Here is a 17,635-nt window from a genome sequence, read left to right on the forward strand (position 1 = left end):
ACTGACAGCGTCTGTTCCAGGCACTGCGCACTCACTCTTTTGGAAGCATGGCGCACGGCCGGTGACGTTGGGACAGTTTGCCGCCGTCAGAGCTGATGTTAGAAGCGGAGGTGAGTGTTACCGGTAGGGCGGAGAGTTGTCAGGATTCCGGTAGACAGTGACGGTGCTGAGGTGGTGAAGTGCGGGGAAGAGTTGTGCTGACTGGTCACAGGTGTCGGTGAGGAGAGCGGCATTGAAGGTCAGGTATGGAGAGAAGAGGTGAGAGAATGAGGCAGTGTATCCGGCTCTATGTGTTCTGTACGGAGCCCCTAGTCAGCGGCCTTCTTCTATAGAGAGGACTCCGCTACTGCAATCCACATTATCGGGAATGTTGGCTGATTCACTTTAAAGAGAACCTGTCACAAATGGACACATCATTCTATTCTGGCTTAAAGTAGAACTATGGAATAAAAGAGGGTTCTAACCCCTGTCAGGTTTATTTTAGCCCCCTGTGTGCCATTTCACTTAAAGGGGTTTTCCACCTTTTTTTTAAGTTTATTAAAAGTCAGCAGCTACAAAAAGTGTAGCTGCTGGCTTTTAATAAACTGACGCTTACCTGCTCCAGCGACGTGCCGGCCGGGGCTCCGCTCCTCACCCCCCCTCGCCGGCCGGCGTCTTCATTCTTTGTGTGAGCACCCGGCAGTGACAGCTTTTGGCTTCACGGCCGGGCACCCACTGCGCATGCGCGAGCGGCAGTGCGCATGAGAGGCGCGGCGCCGTCCGATTTTGACAGGCGCTTGCCTACAGGGAGGGGCTGTGAAAAGGCGATTAAGCTAATCGCCTTTTCAGCCCCTCGGCGGAAGAAGGAAGTGGGACAGGAAGTCCCCTTCTCCTGAATCCCCCACTCCCCCTCCAAAAAAATTACATGCCAAATGTGGCATGTAAGGGGGCGAGGAGTGGGTTAAGAGGAAGTTTCATTTTTAGGTGGAACTCCTCTTTAATTTCCTGTCTCCTGTACCATGTCCACAGTCTCCGACGGTCTCCATCATTTTCGGTATCTTTTTAGGCCTAGTGTATTTTTCATTTTTGGTATCTGTTTCAGCACCAAAAAAAACATTCGGTGCACCCCTAGCTGGTACCATTCCTGTCAGTAAAAATTAGAAACAATGGTCTGGCAATCATTTGACTGAGTTCCCTAAGTAGCGAGCCATCTGGTCCTGGTGATTTTATTAGGCCTCATTTCCACTGGCGTTTTTACAGCCACTTTTCTGAGCGTTTTTTACAGCTTAAAAACGCCTGTCCATGTTATTCTATGGCATCATGCCCACATAGGCGTTTTTGAGCTGCAAATGGCATAGGCGTTTTTGAGCTGTAAAAAAAACGCAGGACCAGGGTGTTCTGAAGTTCCAGAGTAGAGCTGTAAAAACGCCAGACGTTAAACGCTCAAAAACGCTCAAAAAGAGCTGCAAATTTTTTTTTTTTTTTTACAAAATAAACATGGACAGGCGTTTTTAAGCTGTAAAAAACGCTAACAACAGTGGCTGTAAAAACACCAGTGGAAATGAAGCCTAAATGTTAAGTTTCCCAAGTCTAATTTTAATTCTGTCCTCTGTTAATCATGGAGGTGCTTCCTGTGATGTTTCATGAGGATAGACCCTGCAGTTTTGGTTACTGAAGCCCCCCGATTCCCTCCTGAAGACTGAGGAGAAGAATACGTTCTCCATCTCCCCGTCCTTTGTAACCAGATGTCCTTCCTCATTCTTTATGGGGCCAGGTGATGTAATGCCACCAAAAAGCTCTATTTGTGGGGGGAAAAAAGGACATCAATTTTTTTGGGGGTACATTGTTGCATTGTTAATTGTCAGTTAAAGTAATGCGGTATTGCAAAAAATGGCCTGGTCATAAAGGGGCGAGTGAGTGAGAAACTTATATAGCGCAAACAAATGCGAACTTTATCGCCTCAAGGTGCTGGCATCCAGAGTTGTACAGGTCTTTCAGAAGAGGTGGGTCTTCAGTTTTTTCCTAAAAACCCGATGGTTTTCTTCCAAGCGGATGGTCGTGGGTAGAGCATTCCAGAGCCGTGGTCCTTGGACCGAGAATCTACGTAAACCTTCTGGAGCTGAAGTGGTTGCGAACCCTCACATATACCCAGTGAAGTGATTGGCGTCAGGTGATACACAGAGATGAAACAAACCCTCTGCTTACTCAGCTGTCAAAAAAAGGGGCAGTCTGTCAAGTTTTTACACCATTGTGTCTGAGCTGGAAGATAACTAGAAACATTGTAACATTTCCTTCTTAGATGGAAGTCATGAACTTCATCTGTAAATGAAGGAACTTTAACCACTTAAAGACTAAACATTTTTCTGACATTTGTTTCTTACAAAGTTAAAGCCAGTATGGATGGGGTGAAATGGGGATTCTGGGGTGGTAGAGTTGGGATGTAAAAGACTGTGATCACTGGGGGGGGGGTGTTGTAGAGAGTGTAAGAGGATGGGAATGGGAGGGTCATGGGGCAGAGGTGACAGCTAGTGGAGGGCAGGGACATGTCCTGGATCAGAGACCTCACCTCCAAATCAGAGCAGTTATATGGCATACCATTTCAGGATAATCGTTTGTTTGCTCCTGGTCTGGATGATGTCCTGCCCATATTTGCTGAGAAAAGGAAATGAGAGGGAGACACATGTTGGCCTTTAGAACTGAAAAGGAAAAACAAAACAAAAGTGGATTAAAAAAAAAGAAAGTGGAGAAACTTGTACCTGGCACAGTGCCAGTTTGTTGGCATGAATAACTCTTGTGCTTCTAATTTACTAAAATAAAGGTGCTCTTGTACCAGCATCTTGGCCAGAGAAAGTGGGCCAACCTACGCAGTTCTCCTTTTAGTGAATGGTTGGCTCTATATGTGCCGATAAATTAAGGTATGCTGTCAATAGGTGACCCTGCAGACTATTGTATTCTGGCAGACTTTATTTGTCTGAAGTTATCTGCGGTTTTTGGTTCAGAATATGCTGGTTTCATGACAGTTGATCAGCTGTAGATTGTCTGCTTTTGTCTAGTGCGTTCTGGTTCTGTAGCATTATGGTAACTTTGTGACTTGTCTGTATTCCTGAAATAGAGCTGGAGACATCCACAGTGAATATGTCTGTAACTCTCTATTTATCCTTTTCATTTGGCTCTCACCACTTTTTAGTGTGTGTGTGTGTGTGTGTGTATAACGGTAGTCTAATTTGTGATACCCTTCTGCAAGTAAAGAACCACCCCAAAACCATTGTGTATTCGCTATTTAATAACAAGTCACTTGCTTTTTGTAATTGGTAAAAAGATCTGCGATTTTTTTTTTTTTTTTTTTTTATCAGGACTGCGATATTAACCACTTAAGCCCCGGACCAATATGCAGCCTAAAGACCCAAGGTGTTTTTACAGTTCGGGACTGCGTCGCTTTAACAGACAATTGCGCGGTCGTGCGACGTGGCTCCCAAACAAAATTGGCGTCCTTTTTTCCCCACAAATAGAGCTTTCTTTTGGTGGTATTTGATCACATCTGCGGTTTTTAGTTTTTGCGCTATAAACAAAAATAGAGCGACAATTTTGAAAAAAATGCAAGATTTTTTACTTTTTGCTGTAATAAATATCCCCCAAAAACATATATCATTTTTTTTTTCCTCAGTTTAGGCCGATACGTATTCTTCGACCTATTTTTAGTAAAAAAAATTGCAATAAGCGTTTATCGATTGGTTTGCGCAAAATTTATAGCAGTTTACAAAATAGGGGATAGTTTTATTGCATTTTTATAATTTTTTTTTTTTTTACTACTAATGGCGGCGATCAGCAATTTTTTTCGTGACTGCGACATTATGGCGGACACTTCGGACAATTTTGACACATTTTTGGGACCATTGTCATTTTCACAGCAAAAAATGCATTTAAATTGCATTCTTTATTGTGAAAATGACAGTTGCAGTTTGGGAGTTAACCACAGGTGGCGCTGTAGGAGTTAGGGTGCACCTAGTGTGTGTTTACAACTGTAGGGGGGTGTGGCTGTAGGACTGACGTCATGGATTGCGTCTCCCCTATAAAGGGGATGACACGATCGATGCGCCGCCATAGTGAAGCACGGGGAAGCCGTGTTTACATACGGCTCTCCTTGTTCAGCTCCGGGGAGTGATCGCGACGGAGCGGCTATAAACAAATAGCCGCGCCATGGTCCCGGATCGCTCCCCGAGCGAACCGGACCTCCGCATGTAGCCGGGGGGGTTCCCGATCGGACCCCCCACCCGCTAATAGGCAAGGACGTACATTAACGCCCATGTGCCTGTACGTGCCATATTGTGGACGTACATTTACATGCGGAGGTCGGGAAGTGGTTAAGACGGACATACCGGACACTTTTGAATTTTTTTTTGGGACCATTGGCATTTATATATAGATTGGTGCTATAAAAATGCACTGATTACTCTATAAATGTCACTGGCAGGTAAGGGGTTAACACTAGGGGGCGATCAAGGGGTTAACTGTGTTCCCTAATGTGTGTTCTAACTGTGGGGGGGAGGGGACTCGCTATAGGAGATGAAATCGTGGTTCCCAGCTTGTAGGAATTCACAATTTGCATCTCCTCTCAGAACAGGGATGTGTGTGTGTGTGTGTGTGTGTGTTTACACACACACACATGTCCCTGTTCTCCCGGTCACAAGCATCAGCACCCTCACTGTGCAGCAGGTGCGCCCGCTATCCCGCTTAAAGGGACCAACGTACAGCTACGACTATCAATGGGAACGAGCCGACCTGCCACAGTATGATGGTGGCTGGTCAGCAAGCAGTTAATTTTTTTTTTAATCATCCTTGTGACAGCAATAGGCATGTAACAGGTATACTTTATGGAGGGATATGGGGTCTATAAGATACCAAATCCCTCCTTTGCCCTTGAAAGCATTTAAAATGTCAAGATCTGTGTTTTTGAATACTTTTGATTTTTTTAAATGACGCCTTTCAATGCCGGAAAAGCCAAAGTAATGTCATGTTATCACTTCCCGGTTACCATAGCGACGACCTGATCAAAGCCAATCCCAGGTTTCTTCAGGTTTCTGACTAGCCAGCAGATGTCGGCTAGTAGCTCAGGTCTCCCAGTGGGATGGGAGAGCCCGAGCGAGCCGCGGGGGTTGGAAGTCACCTCCCACTGCTTGTCATAACAACCAAGCGGCTGGTTAGCTGCTCCAGTTGTTATAGGAGAGGCGACCGTTGTCTCTAAAAATCGGTCCAACCACTTGAAGTCAAATGACGTACCAGGTTTTTTTTTTTTTTTTTTGACATATTATAAGAATGTCTAATCTGTAATTTGATGCATTTTGGAGATGTTTCCATCTTTCCTTGGCTTCGTTATGCACATTAATATACATTTTTACCTGGGGGGCCCAAAATTTCGATCCCCACTGTGTGTGTGTGTGTGTGTGTGTGTGTGTGTGTGTGTATATATACCAAATTTTTTTTTTTTTTTTCAGAAAATGTGGTAAACCTGAGCACATTCTCTACATACATGAGTGTGCATAAAAACGACTGTAAAGAAGTTTCAAAGGAGATTTGTTTGGAGATGGAGAGTCTCCTGTATTGGGCGGCACTTTGTTTTCTCCCCTTGTGTGATATTACTACAGTGGGCAGTTGTAGAAAGTGTGAATTCCTTTTTAGTCACTCATTCATTTGTTTTTGTAGCAGACTCGCAGATCAGGATGGTTGTCTACACCCATGTGATTCACCTATAGCAAGTTATTCTAGACGCCCCAAAAGACTCATCTTTTCTGTGGTCGCTTAGTACACAAATCTCATACGGTGACATTGAGAAATTAAGCTTTTAGTACTGATGCCAATTTCTCCTGACTAAAGTATAATTATAACTCATTATATTGCTGAGTTTAGATTACATCTACTGTATGTAATCTTACAGCTGACACAGAGGGTTGCAGTTAGTATATTTAATTTCTGATATATATTTTTTTTTTTCTTGTGCATTTAAATCTGTTAACGCGTGCACATTAATTGCCAGTTCAGACCACAATTTTCTGTGTTCCGGATGCATTTCTCTGTGTTTTTGATGCGTTTTGACCCATTTCAGATGCATTCATATAGAAAAAATGTAGTATGTTCATTTTCATAGATGTTTCTTCATCTAATTTTAGGTGTGCATTTTTCTTGCGTTTTTAGATTTTTCTCCTAGTGCATTCCAATGCCTTCTATACAAAAAAATGCAGCATGTTCTACTTTTGTTGATTTGTACTGGAACACACTGCTGTGAACTAGGGCCTTTAGCATGCGGTTTCGATGTATGCGCACTGAAATGCATCTGGTGTGAACCAGTCCTGAATGGAGGCTTTCTGGACAAACTTTTCCAGCGCTTTTTTCTTGTTGCAGTGTCTCGATCCTCACCAAGTTATATGACGTAGAGCAGGGGTCTCCAAACTGCGGCCCGGTGGCCCTTTACTTGCTTTTATCTGGCCCTTTGGGCAATATTTCATCCTCTGACATAAAAAATGGGGCACAATTCCTCCTGTAGCGCCCCCCCCTTTAAAGTTAGTGGGGCGTTACGCTAAAGTTAGTGGGGAATGGGAGATTTCAGTTGCTCCCATTCGCTAATTGTTAGTTTGTGCTGTTGCCAGTTCGGAACTGCCTCATGGGTCAGTCTGTGTGTCCAGGGGTGCGTTGCCACCCCTGGGCGACAGTTGGCGCTATTGGGGTTCTGACAGAACCATTCTCCCCAGCAGCCAATCGGAGGAGTTTTCCCTCTTTGGGCATGCTGGCGGGGGGTATATCTGTGGCACCCGCCATTTTTTTTTGTTCTCTGCGGGGCCCGAGTTACAGGTGCGGCATCCACCTTCTGGGTGCGCGCATCCACAGGCCCCGTCCTCATGGCCTGCCTGGCTGAAGCCATGCACCTTGCGGAGCTTTCTTTTGATTAAGAGAGGGACCTCAGCGGCTTGCTGGGTTCCAGATCCTAAGCTGGGAGCGGAACGGTGGGGGATTGGCTCGGGAGAACCAAGTACAGAGGTTGTTTGCGAGGCCTGGACGAACCACCGGGGATCCGGTCACCACGCCACATGACAGGCACCCCTTTTTGCTGTCAGTAGGTGACCCTACAGAATAGGACTTACTGGGAGGATTCGCGATCCTTAAACTTGGACTATACTGAGAAAATGTACTAAGCCTGTGACGGGCATTGTTTCCTCCCAGTGATTTGATTATTGCAAGTGACCCTTTGGCTGCCAGGTCCACGTTAATTGCCTGTCCAGGAGGCACTTACCCACACTGGCGAGGGTGGCGACGTTTTGAATCGTTTGTGCCGAGAGCAGGCTTGCTCTCTATGCTTCTGATATCCAAGGCCTGATGCTACAAGTTCTTCCTACTCATCGACTCCTTCTCTCTACTGTGTGTCATGTTGATGTTGGCCTTGGAATAAAGCATTGAAAATTCACGCTACCGGCTGGACACTTGCTCTTTTTATCCACACTCACAAGTATTACCCCTAGACAGAAGAATTTGGTAACTTAATACGCCAATTCCAAATCAACCAGCAGCTCCTTCGGGGGTGAGCGCTACAATCCCAATGACACCAACAATGGGGCACAATTCCTCCCAATGACACCAACAATGGGGCACAATTCCTCCCAACGACACCAACAATGGGGCACAATTCCTCCCAACGACACCAACAATGGGGCACAATTCCTCCCAACGACACCAACAATGGGGCACAATTCCTCCCAACGACACCAACAATGGGGCACAATTCCTCCCAACGACACCAACAATGGGGCACAATTCCTCCCAACGACACCAACAATGGGGCACAATTCCTCCCAACGACACCAGCAATGGGGCACAATTCCTCCCAACGACACCAGCAATGGGGCACAATTCCTCCCAACGACACCAACAATGGGGCACAATTCCTCCCAACGACACCAACAATGGGGCACAATTCCTCCCAATGACACCAACAATGGGGCACAATTCCTCCCAACGACACCAACAATGGGGCACAATTCCTCCCAACGACACCAACAATGAGGCACAATTCCTCCCAACGACACCAACAATGAGGCACAATTCCTCCCAATGACACCAACAATGAGGCACAATTCCTCCCAATGACACCAACAATGAGGCACAATTCCTCCCAATGACACCAACAATGAGGCACAATTCCTCCCAATGACACCAACAATGAGGCACAATTCCTCCCAATGACACCAACAATGAGGCACAATTCCTCCCAATGACACCAACAATGAGGCACAATTCCTCCCAATGACACCAACAATGAGGCACAATTCCTCCCAATGACACCAACAATGAGGCACAATTCCTCCCAATGACACCAACAATGAGGCACAATTCCTCCCAATGACACCAACAATGAGGCACAATTCCTCCCAATGACACCAACAATGAGGCACAATTCCTCCCAATGACACCAACAATGAGGCACAATTCCTCCCAATGACACCAACAATGAGGCACAATTCCTCCCAATGACACCAACAATGAGGCACAATTCCTCCCAATGACACCAACAATGAGGCACAATTCCTCCCAATGACACCAACAATGAGGCACAATTCCTCCCAATGACACCAACAATTCCTCCCAATGACACCAACAATGGGGCACAATTCCTCCCAATGACACCAACAATGAGGCACAATTCCTCCCAATGACACCAACAATGGGGCACAATTCCTTCCAATGACACCAACAATGAGGAATAATTTCCTTCTAATGACACCAACAATGAGGAATAATTTCCTTCTAATGACACCAACAAAGGGGCACACTTCACCCCAATTACACCAACGATGGGTCATTACTCCTCTCGACACCAAAAAATGGGGCATTGTTTACTCCTGCTGATACCGGAACATTTTTCTATTTCCAGTGGCCACAGTCCGGCCCCCCTAAAGTCTGAAGGACAGTAAACTGGCCCTTTGTTTAGAAAGTTTTGAGACCCCTGACGTAGAGTATCGCACAGTGGCCAGGCATAATTCAGCATTCCTTGATTCCACTATCGGTATTGGTAGGTATGAGCTAAAAGATGTCACTCCTCTTTGCACTAAAACATAGTAGTAAAACATAGTAGTTATATTAAAACATTAATGTACATACAATATATGTTTTTCTGGTTGATATAACCTTGACATATCTGAGATTTTTGTAGGCAATCATTAACCTAAGCAGTTTATGTTCAGCTTATGCCAGAGAATATCTTTTTTTTTTTTTTTTTTTTTTTTGTTTTGTTTATTGTATTTAACTCTGAAAAGGTGCCATGTTTCCCTTTATATTTAATTCAAAATGCATATTTTTTTAAAATAAAATTTGCTTGCGTTTTTGCTTTCCATTTACAGTGAGGGTTTTTGTAGAAAATGTGTTGACCTGGAGCAACTGCACGGATTTGTATGGTCTATCGCTGTAATTGTAAAGGTTCACGTACAATTTGTAAGCGTTTCAAATTATTTTCTTTTCAATACAAAAACAGCAGCTTTTAGCATGCAGAGTTCTGTACTATTGTTTTTAGTGTTATAGTTCTGTGTGTTAATGTTTATTTTCTTCATTTTGACTGTAGAAATGAATCGTAGCACATATAAACTAAGTACCGATCCCTGGTTTGTGTGTACCCTCTGTGCCTAACATGACCTGTGAACTATTGGAGCCTCCACAATGTGCGCACTCTTTTTTTTTTTTTTTTTTCTTAGAACTAGAAATATACCGATGTCTATTGTTCGCCAAAAATGATCTGCCTAAAACGGAGTTATCAGCATTTCGCTGATATAAAAAAAGTGCCTATAATGGCATGCTGCGTCCCATTGACTTCAGTGCAATATCACCGGCTATATATATATATATATATATATATATATATATATATATATATATATATATATATATATTCTCATTTTATAAACTCTACAGATAAATGTGTGCCTCTCTCTTTAAGGAGGTGTGTGTGTGTGGTTTTTTTTTTTTTCTTTTTAGGGGGACTTTTTATTTTGTTCCCACAGCTCCTGGCCTTTGCCTTGCATCCCCACTGGGGAAAATGGTGGAGCAACCTTTGTTGCCAGCAGGCCAAGAGAGACTGTACCAAGACCACGCATTCAAGAGCAGAATGGCCTGTAATGTTCGTCAAACAGTGCTGGATCTTATGGGCATTGACCTCTGTACAGTGTACCAGGTACTGTTTTGTGACAGTGATTTCCCTGAAGTGCAGTTGAGCCCCTAAATCCTTGTCCTTATCAGGTAAAACTGATTTTCGTCGTAATGAGTTTAGATAATATGTAAAGCATTATTTAAGCATTTATCTGCAATTTCCAAACTCCTATACCGCTGGAGTGAAAAATCGAATATGTTATTTATGGTATTGAGGTATGAACATTGCCTACAGACCAGTGTTCATTTTGACTTTTAGTCTTTTGACTAAAATGGAATTTTTAGTGTTTAGTTGTTTTTTTTTAGTTGACTAAAATGGTATTAATTTAGTTGACAAAAATGTTTGTCGACTAAATTAACACTGGTTCCAGCACTGTCCTCAATTCTTTGCTGGTCTTCAGGTCCCTAGTGTCAGTATGTTTACTGTGTGAAGATGACTTTGACTCCTTGCGCCTCACGGCTGGCTTCCCACGGCCGTATTCTTTGTGAATTGTCCTGCAGCCTTCTTGGACCTGTAACGTGAGCAGGTACCTATCAAAAGTAGGTATCTGCTCCTCCATAAAACGATAATGTGCCAAATGTGGTATAGGGAGGGGGAAGTTTTCCATAAAGGGGAACTTCCCCTTTAGGGTGTTGATTTGCTTCTAGCCTGTTTCTTGGGATGGTTCAGGTAAAGTTACTGCTCCTGCAGAAGAATTACCTGTCTCTCTGAGCCCAGGTGTGATCCTGGAGGTTAGAAGTGCACGATTCTGGCTAAAATGAGAATAACTTTGCTTAGAATAAAGATCACGATTTTCGCAGCATAACATCTTTCACATTATACAAAAAAATTGGGCTATCTTTACTGTGTTTGTTTTTTTTATTTTTTTATTTTTTTTATTCATTGAAGTGTATTTTTTTTTACCCCAAAAATTGTGTTTGAAAGACCGCTGCGCAAATACAGTGTGACATAAAATAGTGCAACAACCGGCATTTTATTCTCTAGGGTCTGTGCTAAAAAATGTTTGGAGGGTCTAAGTAATTTTCTAGCAAAAAATTCAGTTTTATACCTATTGTAAGCAACAAGTGTCAAAAAATGTTTGTCTTTTTAAGTGGTTAAACTGACCTCCTTTACAGACAGAAGTTCATTCCTTTGTTCTCATACAGCTGTGAGTGAGCAGAGAATGGCTCTGCGCTTACATGAATGAATATTGGAAATTCTAGATTGGGGGGGTTGAATTGAGATTAATCTTGCAGCTCTACCTTGGGTCATTGCAAATTCCCTTGATTCGAACCTGCATGTAGGTGATGGTGAAGATGGCAGCCTGCCTTTGATATGGTGCCCTTTGTCCAGTTCCACTCCAGAGCTCTCCAGCTTAATATGTCAGTATGGGGTAAATTTCAGGAGTCCTCGGATCTGCCAATGCATTTGACTATCAAGACCAGGTCAGCTTTGGCATGGTGGCTATCCATGCAGATTCTGTTTCTCCAATGCATTGGAAGGTCTTGATGACTGGTGCCAGCCAGTCAGGCTAGGGTGGTGTTAGAGGGCTTCTTGGAGGAATAGAAGTTGCTGATCAGTATCCTGGAATTTCAGGCTATTCAGCTGGCTGTCCTTCACTGTCATTTCTGTCTTTGGGATATCCTTGTCAGGGTGTAATCAGTAGGTGTCGCCTACCTTACCTTGCTTGTAGTAGCTATTAGACAAATTCAGTTTGGCCCGCTGAAAATGTGCAATACTTGCCCTTTTTATAGGTCTGGACGACTTTTTTTTTTTTTTTTTTAAAGGGAGTCAAACATTTCTATGCCACACATTCCATTACAGATTCCTGAGGTTGAAAGGTATGCCGTAAACACCTGAACTGCCTTTAAACAGCAAGGTTTGTTTGGCTCAGGACTGTTGTGTGCACAGAACCTGTAGTTCTTGAAGCACCAAGCTGTGCCTGTGACATGCTTTTGTCTCGCATCTTCCCAGTAGGAGTAAACATTGATGGTATAAATAAATGTATTTTTATCTAAGTTGTCTATGTACATGGATCCTAAAAATAGCAGGTGCTTCTCCAGGCAATTTTTCCCTTTCATAACTGAACTTGTTGTTATAACTGGCCTTGCTTTGTCCCTCTCCTTATAGGGCAGCTACATCTAACCGTTTACATTTATCTTTCCAGCTTGACTATGGAAGAGCAGAAGTTGACTGTTTATACTGGGCTCTTTGTCGAGAGATTTAGTGTCAGATGCTGCTCTGGCTGTTACGTTTAGTGAGAATGGTTCTGCAACAGGTTGTCCATAATATGGAGTCGGTAAGTTCTGCTTACAATATACTTGATTCATTTAAAGGAGCTTTTTCGAATAGAGGTGGGCAGAAAGGACAGGCACTCTTGATGAGTGCTGGCTACAGGTCTGGCTGTATTAATCTCTGTTACACTGGAAGATTCCAGCTAATGCAAGAGTCGGCAGCGCATAGTTATGTCCCTTGTGCTGATTTTTATTTTTTATTTTGTGACTAAACTTGGGCTTTAATTGTAACATGGTAGCCAAGGGTTTGATTGCTGCCTTGGTAAAGGGACAAACATCTCAGCAAGGGCATTGTTTATGTATCAGTAGGTTCAGGTACTTTTTCACATGTATATTAGAAAAGACTGTTTACAGAGCTGAAAATATTGTGCATATAAGTGAATCAAATGAGTGACCCCCTTCCTATCATATGGATCCGTCTAAGTTCTTAGATTATTACAGTGTAAAATAGAGGTGCACCAACATTTTGGCCTCCAAAACATATCGACCAAAAGAAGAAAAGGTGCTGTAATGGCACCGAAAAGGGGGCGGTCCGCCCGGGTGCCGCACATTGCGTAGGTGTCATGCTGGTGGCTCAGTGTCCTCCCCTCCCTCCTCTCCTTGTCACGCAGAGCCGATATTTCCCTGTGTGTCAGAGCCGAATTGTTCGGCACAGGCTGTAACAATGTCCCGCCTCCTATGATAGACGGCACACTGATCCAATGCTGGGAAATTGAATCCGTGTGAGGTGTATCACAGGAGGTGGGACATTGTTACTGCGTCCCCCACGTCCTGGGAAATTTTAAATCCAGCTTCAGGAGGACGCCGCTTTGATCCGTGCCCTGGGTGAGACAGCATCTGATGGGTCCTGGTGAAGCTGCATTGATCTCTTGTATCGTGTCTGCTAGAGGTGCATCGAATGGAAATTTTGCTAATACTATTTGCAGTATGTTAAAAACGGAGGACTACACAAAAAGTGAGTGGGGGGGGTGCAGATACCTGTATAATACATGTATTTGCACCCACTTCCGGGAATAGACTCCCTCAGGAGTCACGCCCCTGGGGGGGTGAATATACCTGTATAATACATGTATTTGCACCCACTTGCGGGAGTCATACACCTGCCCTCCCACCCCCTGGCGCTGTATTCTGGGAATATTCCCAGGAGACATCGGGGACCAGTGAGGATGCGACTCGCGCATGCGCAGTAGGGAACCGGGCAGTGAAGCCGCAACGCTTCACTTCCTGATTCCCTCACCAAGGATGGCGGCGGGGACAGCCGAAAGACGAGCGATTGCTCGTCTTAGGCTGCTGACATCGCGGGCACCCTGGACAGGTAAGTGTCCATTTATTAAAAGTCAGCAGCTGCTGGCTTTTTAGAGAAATGGGGGGGGGGGGATGGGGGGATATATAGATATAGAGAGAGAGATATAATATTTTTCTAGGTGGACCTCCGCGTTAAGAGACTGCGTTTTTCTTGTACTAAAGGTGCCAACAATAAAATCATATTAATTTAAATTGATATTGATTAAGAAGTTGAATATAATACAATTATATATAATAACCTATATTAGGATTTTTTTCAGGTCCTGTGGTCAAGTAAACCATATGGCTCATCTCGAAGTATTGTCCGAAAAATTGGGTCAAATCTGCCTATGCTACAATCGCCAAGAGTTCACTTCCAGGTAATTTGTGCATGTAGTAACAGTCGTTACTGAGATAAGGAAAGTAGGAAAGCTGTGTGTATTTACAGTTTTGCTCAACAGTTTGCATACCCTGGCAGAAATGGTGAAGGTTTGACATCATAAAAAATGGGGGAACTAATGCGCAAACAACAAGGGATAAACTATACTTAAAAGTAGCAGCCACCTAAAAAGTGTTCACACACTAAATGGTATAACAATAAAAGGGGGGTGAGGGGGCGCTTACAATAAAAATATTTTAAACTATATGAAATGGCGTGCATAAAACGCCAAATAATTCAAGAGTGATTATTAAGTTTTCACAGTGGTATTTTATTATTTCCACCTTTTATGAAGAGTCATTTATGCATATGTTTATGGTTATGGTTTGAATTATTTGGGGTTTTATGCACGCTATTTCGTATAGTTTAAAATATTTTTATAGTAAGCGCCCCCTCACCCCCCCATTTATTGTTATAAGGTTTGGCATTGATGACAATATGACTGATCATGCCAAAAAAACTGTCCTTTTTTATTTAAGGATAGTGATCATATGAAGCCATTTAATATGACATAGTAGTTTGGCTCCTTTTCAAGCCATAATGATAACAGAAATCTGTGGCTTTTTAAGTTGCAATTAGTGTCCATGTGTAAATAGCCAATGAGTTTGTTAGCTCCTACATGGCAACTCTGAGCCATGGGGAAGCAGAACTGTCAAAAAACCTGTGTAACAAGGTAATGAAACTTAGAAAAATGGAAACGATAAAAAAAAGATATCCAAAGCCTTAAACATGCCAGTCAGTACTGTTCAATCACTGTACTTCAAAATGGTACATACCGTATATTACCAATTCTCCAAGGGTATGCAAACTTTTGAGCACAACTGTGTGTGTGTATATATTGTCCTTTTTTTATTTTTATTTATTGGTTTTATTTTGAAACTGCTTTTATTAAAGCGGAGTTCCACCCAAAAATGGAGCTTCCGCTTTTTAGCACTCGCGACCGCCTGACATGCCACATTTGACATTTCATTTTTTTGTGGGGGGGGGGGGCGTATGGGTGCTGCCACCATTGCTGCAGAGGTTGAAGGGGTGGGGGGTCAGCTTGTTATTGCTCAGACCATACGCCTTTTAAAGATGATGCACAAGAAAGCCCCCAAACAGTTTGCTGAAAATAAGCAGACTAAGCACATGGATTACTGGAACCATGTCATGTGGTCTGATGAGACCAAGATATATAGATATTTGGTTCAGATGGTGTCAGGTGTGTGCGGCGGAAACCTGGTGTGGAGTACAAAGACAAGTGTGTCTTGCCTACAGCCAAGCATGGTGGTGGGAGTGTCATGGTCTGGGGCTGCATGAGTGCTGCCGGCACTGGGGAGCTTCAGTTCATTGAGGGAACCATGAATGCTAACATGTACTGGGACATATTAAAGAGCTTGATCCCCCTGACTTCGGAGACTGGGCCGTAGGGCAGTATTCCAACATAACGACCCCAAACACCTCTCCATGACGACCTCTGCCTTGCTAAAAAAAAAAAGCTGAGGGTAAAGGTGATGGACTGGCCAATCATGTCTTCAGACCTAAATCCTATTAAGCATCTGTGGGGCATCCTCAAATGGAAGGTGGAGGAGCGCAAGGTCTCTGACATCCACCAGCTCCGTGATGTCATCATGGAGAAGTGGAAGAGGACTCCAATGGCAACCTGTGAAGCTCTGGTGAACTCCATGCCCAAGAGGCTTAAGGCAGTCCTGGAAAATAATGGTGGCCACACAAATTGACACTTTCGACCCAATTTGGGTGTGTACTCACTTTTATTGCGAGCTGTTTAGACATTGTCTGTGTGTTATTTTAAGGGGACAGCAAATTTACACTGTTATACAAGCTGTACACTAACTACTTTAAATTGTAGCAAAGTGTGATCTCTTCAGTTTTGTCACATGAAAAGATATAATCAAATATTTACAAAAATGTGAGGGCTGTGTGTGTGTGTGTGTGTGTATGTATGTATAATTTCTAAAGTTGGGGTGGAACATTTAATATGCATACATTCATCAGCCTAGAAAATATTCTTCTATGGGTTCTTTGTCTTTTTTTTTTTTTTTTTGTAATTGTTATGAAATATTTTGTGAAGTCGTTGACGTGGTTTGTAAAAACTTCATGTTTTGTGATCTTTTCTCCTCTGCTGCATCCTTTCTGTGAAGGAACACAATTGTGAACTGCTAGGTCAGTGCTCACCGCAAAGTGCTGCATGCCTTACTGCTGTGTTTTGTGCACATCTGTCAGAACTGTAAATGTATCCAAAATCATCCATAGGGTATGATCCTCCATGGAAAGTTATACGTTCCTAGTTATATTTAGTAGGTTATCTCACTTACCTGCATGCCACTTTTTGTTTACTCTAATAATTGAATGATATTTACAGAAGGGGGATAAGTGAATATTAAAGAGCACCTGTAACTTCTTTGGAACTAAAATGCAGTAAAGAATGCGGGTAGGAATGGTAGATGTTAGCCAATGTTATTGAAGTGTGTTGAGGGTATTTTGTAAGTGTGCAATTGAGACAATTTTTAAAGGGGCAAGCCCCTACTTTCTTTAAGGGACATGTTCATTTTTCATAACTTGTAACATGTTACTAAATCAGCAGCCCCCATTGTGACAGTGGGTGGGGATCTTCTCTCCGCACCCGCTATGACAATTTTAAAAAGAGCACGGCTGTGCAGGATTTTGCCACTTGGCCTGGTCATTCATTCAAAGTTTTGTCAATGAGATTACTACAAATGCCATCAACCATTGGGGCTGATGGCTTGAGTGCTGGCGCGCCCTCTAGTAGTTCATTGATTCTTGTGTAATTCAGTAACTGCCTACAAGGCATGAGTAGACGGCTACAGTGGCCATCTGCAGGAGCCTGACACTTAAATGGCTGTTTAATAAAAAAAAATTTAAAAAAAATAAAACCACACAGATCCTTGTTACCTTAAAGCATGAATAACCGCACAGTGCTTTATGCTGTGTAATATGGCCCCTTCGATTTACCTAAAAAAAAAAAAAACCCTGACTGATCCTGCCTAGCTATACCCTCCCCCCTGTAAACTGACCACTGTTTATCATGGCTGCTGAGCCCTGACACCATGGTCAGTTTACGTGTCTCCGTCATCCACAGCCCTGCTCTGTTCTTCTGTCTTTTATTTTTTATTTTTTTCCCCATCCCTCCCTACCTGCCTGTCTGCTCTGTCAGTGCCTGCCTACTTTCCTCCTGCTGCTATCATAACTACAATAAAAACATCCCATCCCCTCTGTAACATAATGTTATGTGTCTGTGTTTTATATAAAAAAAAGCTGTTGATCTGTACCTATATCGGAGCATCTCCCAGCGCTCACCGCCCCACTCACTATAGCGGTCAGCTTGGCAAAGGAGAGAGCCGAGGAGTCACGTGAGTGCTGGGAAATGCTCTGATATATAGTCATGCTCATAAGTTTACATACCCTGGCAGAAGTTTTGATTTCTTCGCCATTTTTCGAGGAACATGAATAACGCAA

General features: G+C 43.3%; 1 protein-coding gene across 4 annotated transcripts in view; it reads left to right on the forward strand.

The window, feature by feature from the left end:
• MTFR1 (mitochondrial fission regulator 1) overlaps positions 1-17,635 on the forward strand; it is a 50,134-nt gene continuing 32,499 nt past the window's right edge. Inside the window, exons 1-3 of one of the 4 annotated variants that reach the window (XM_040354306.1) lie at positions 1-110; positions 12,309-12,440; positions 13,989-14,099. In XM_040354306.1, coding sequence (XP_040210240.1) covers positions 12,375-12,440; positions 13,989-14,099 — 177 coding nt within the window. In that variant the 5' untranslated portion in view covers positions 1-110; positions 12,309-12,374. The other 3 variants (XM_040354305.1, XM_040354308.1, XM_040354307.1) reach the window with 3 other exon arrangements.

The sequence above is a fragment of the Rana temporaria genome, chromosome 5 (assembly GCF_905171775.1).
Source record: "Rana temporaria chromosome 5, aRanTem1.1, whole genome shotgun sequence".
Classification (NCBI taxonomy): Eukaryota; Metazoa; Chordata; class Amphibia; order Anura; family Ranidae; genus Rana; species Rana temporaria.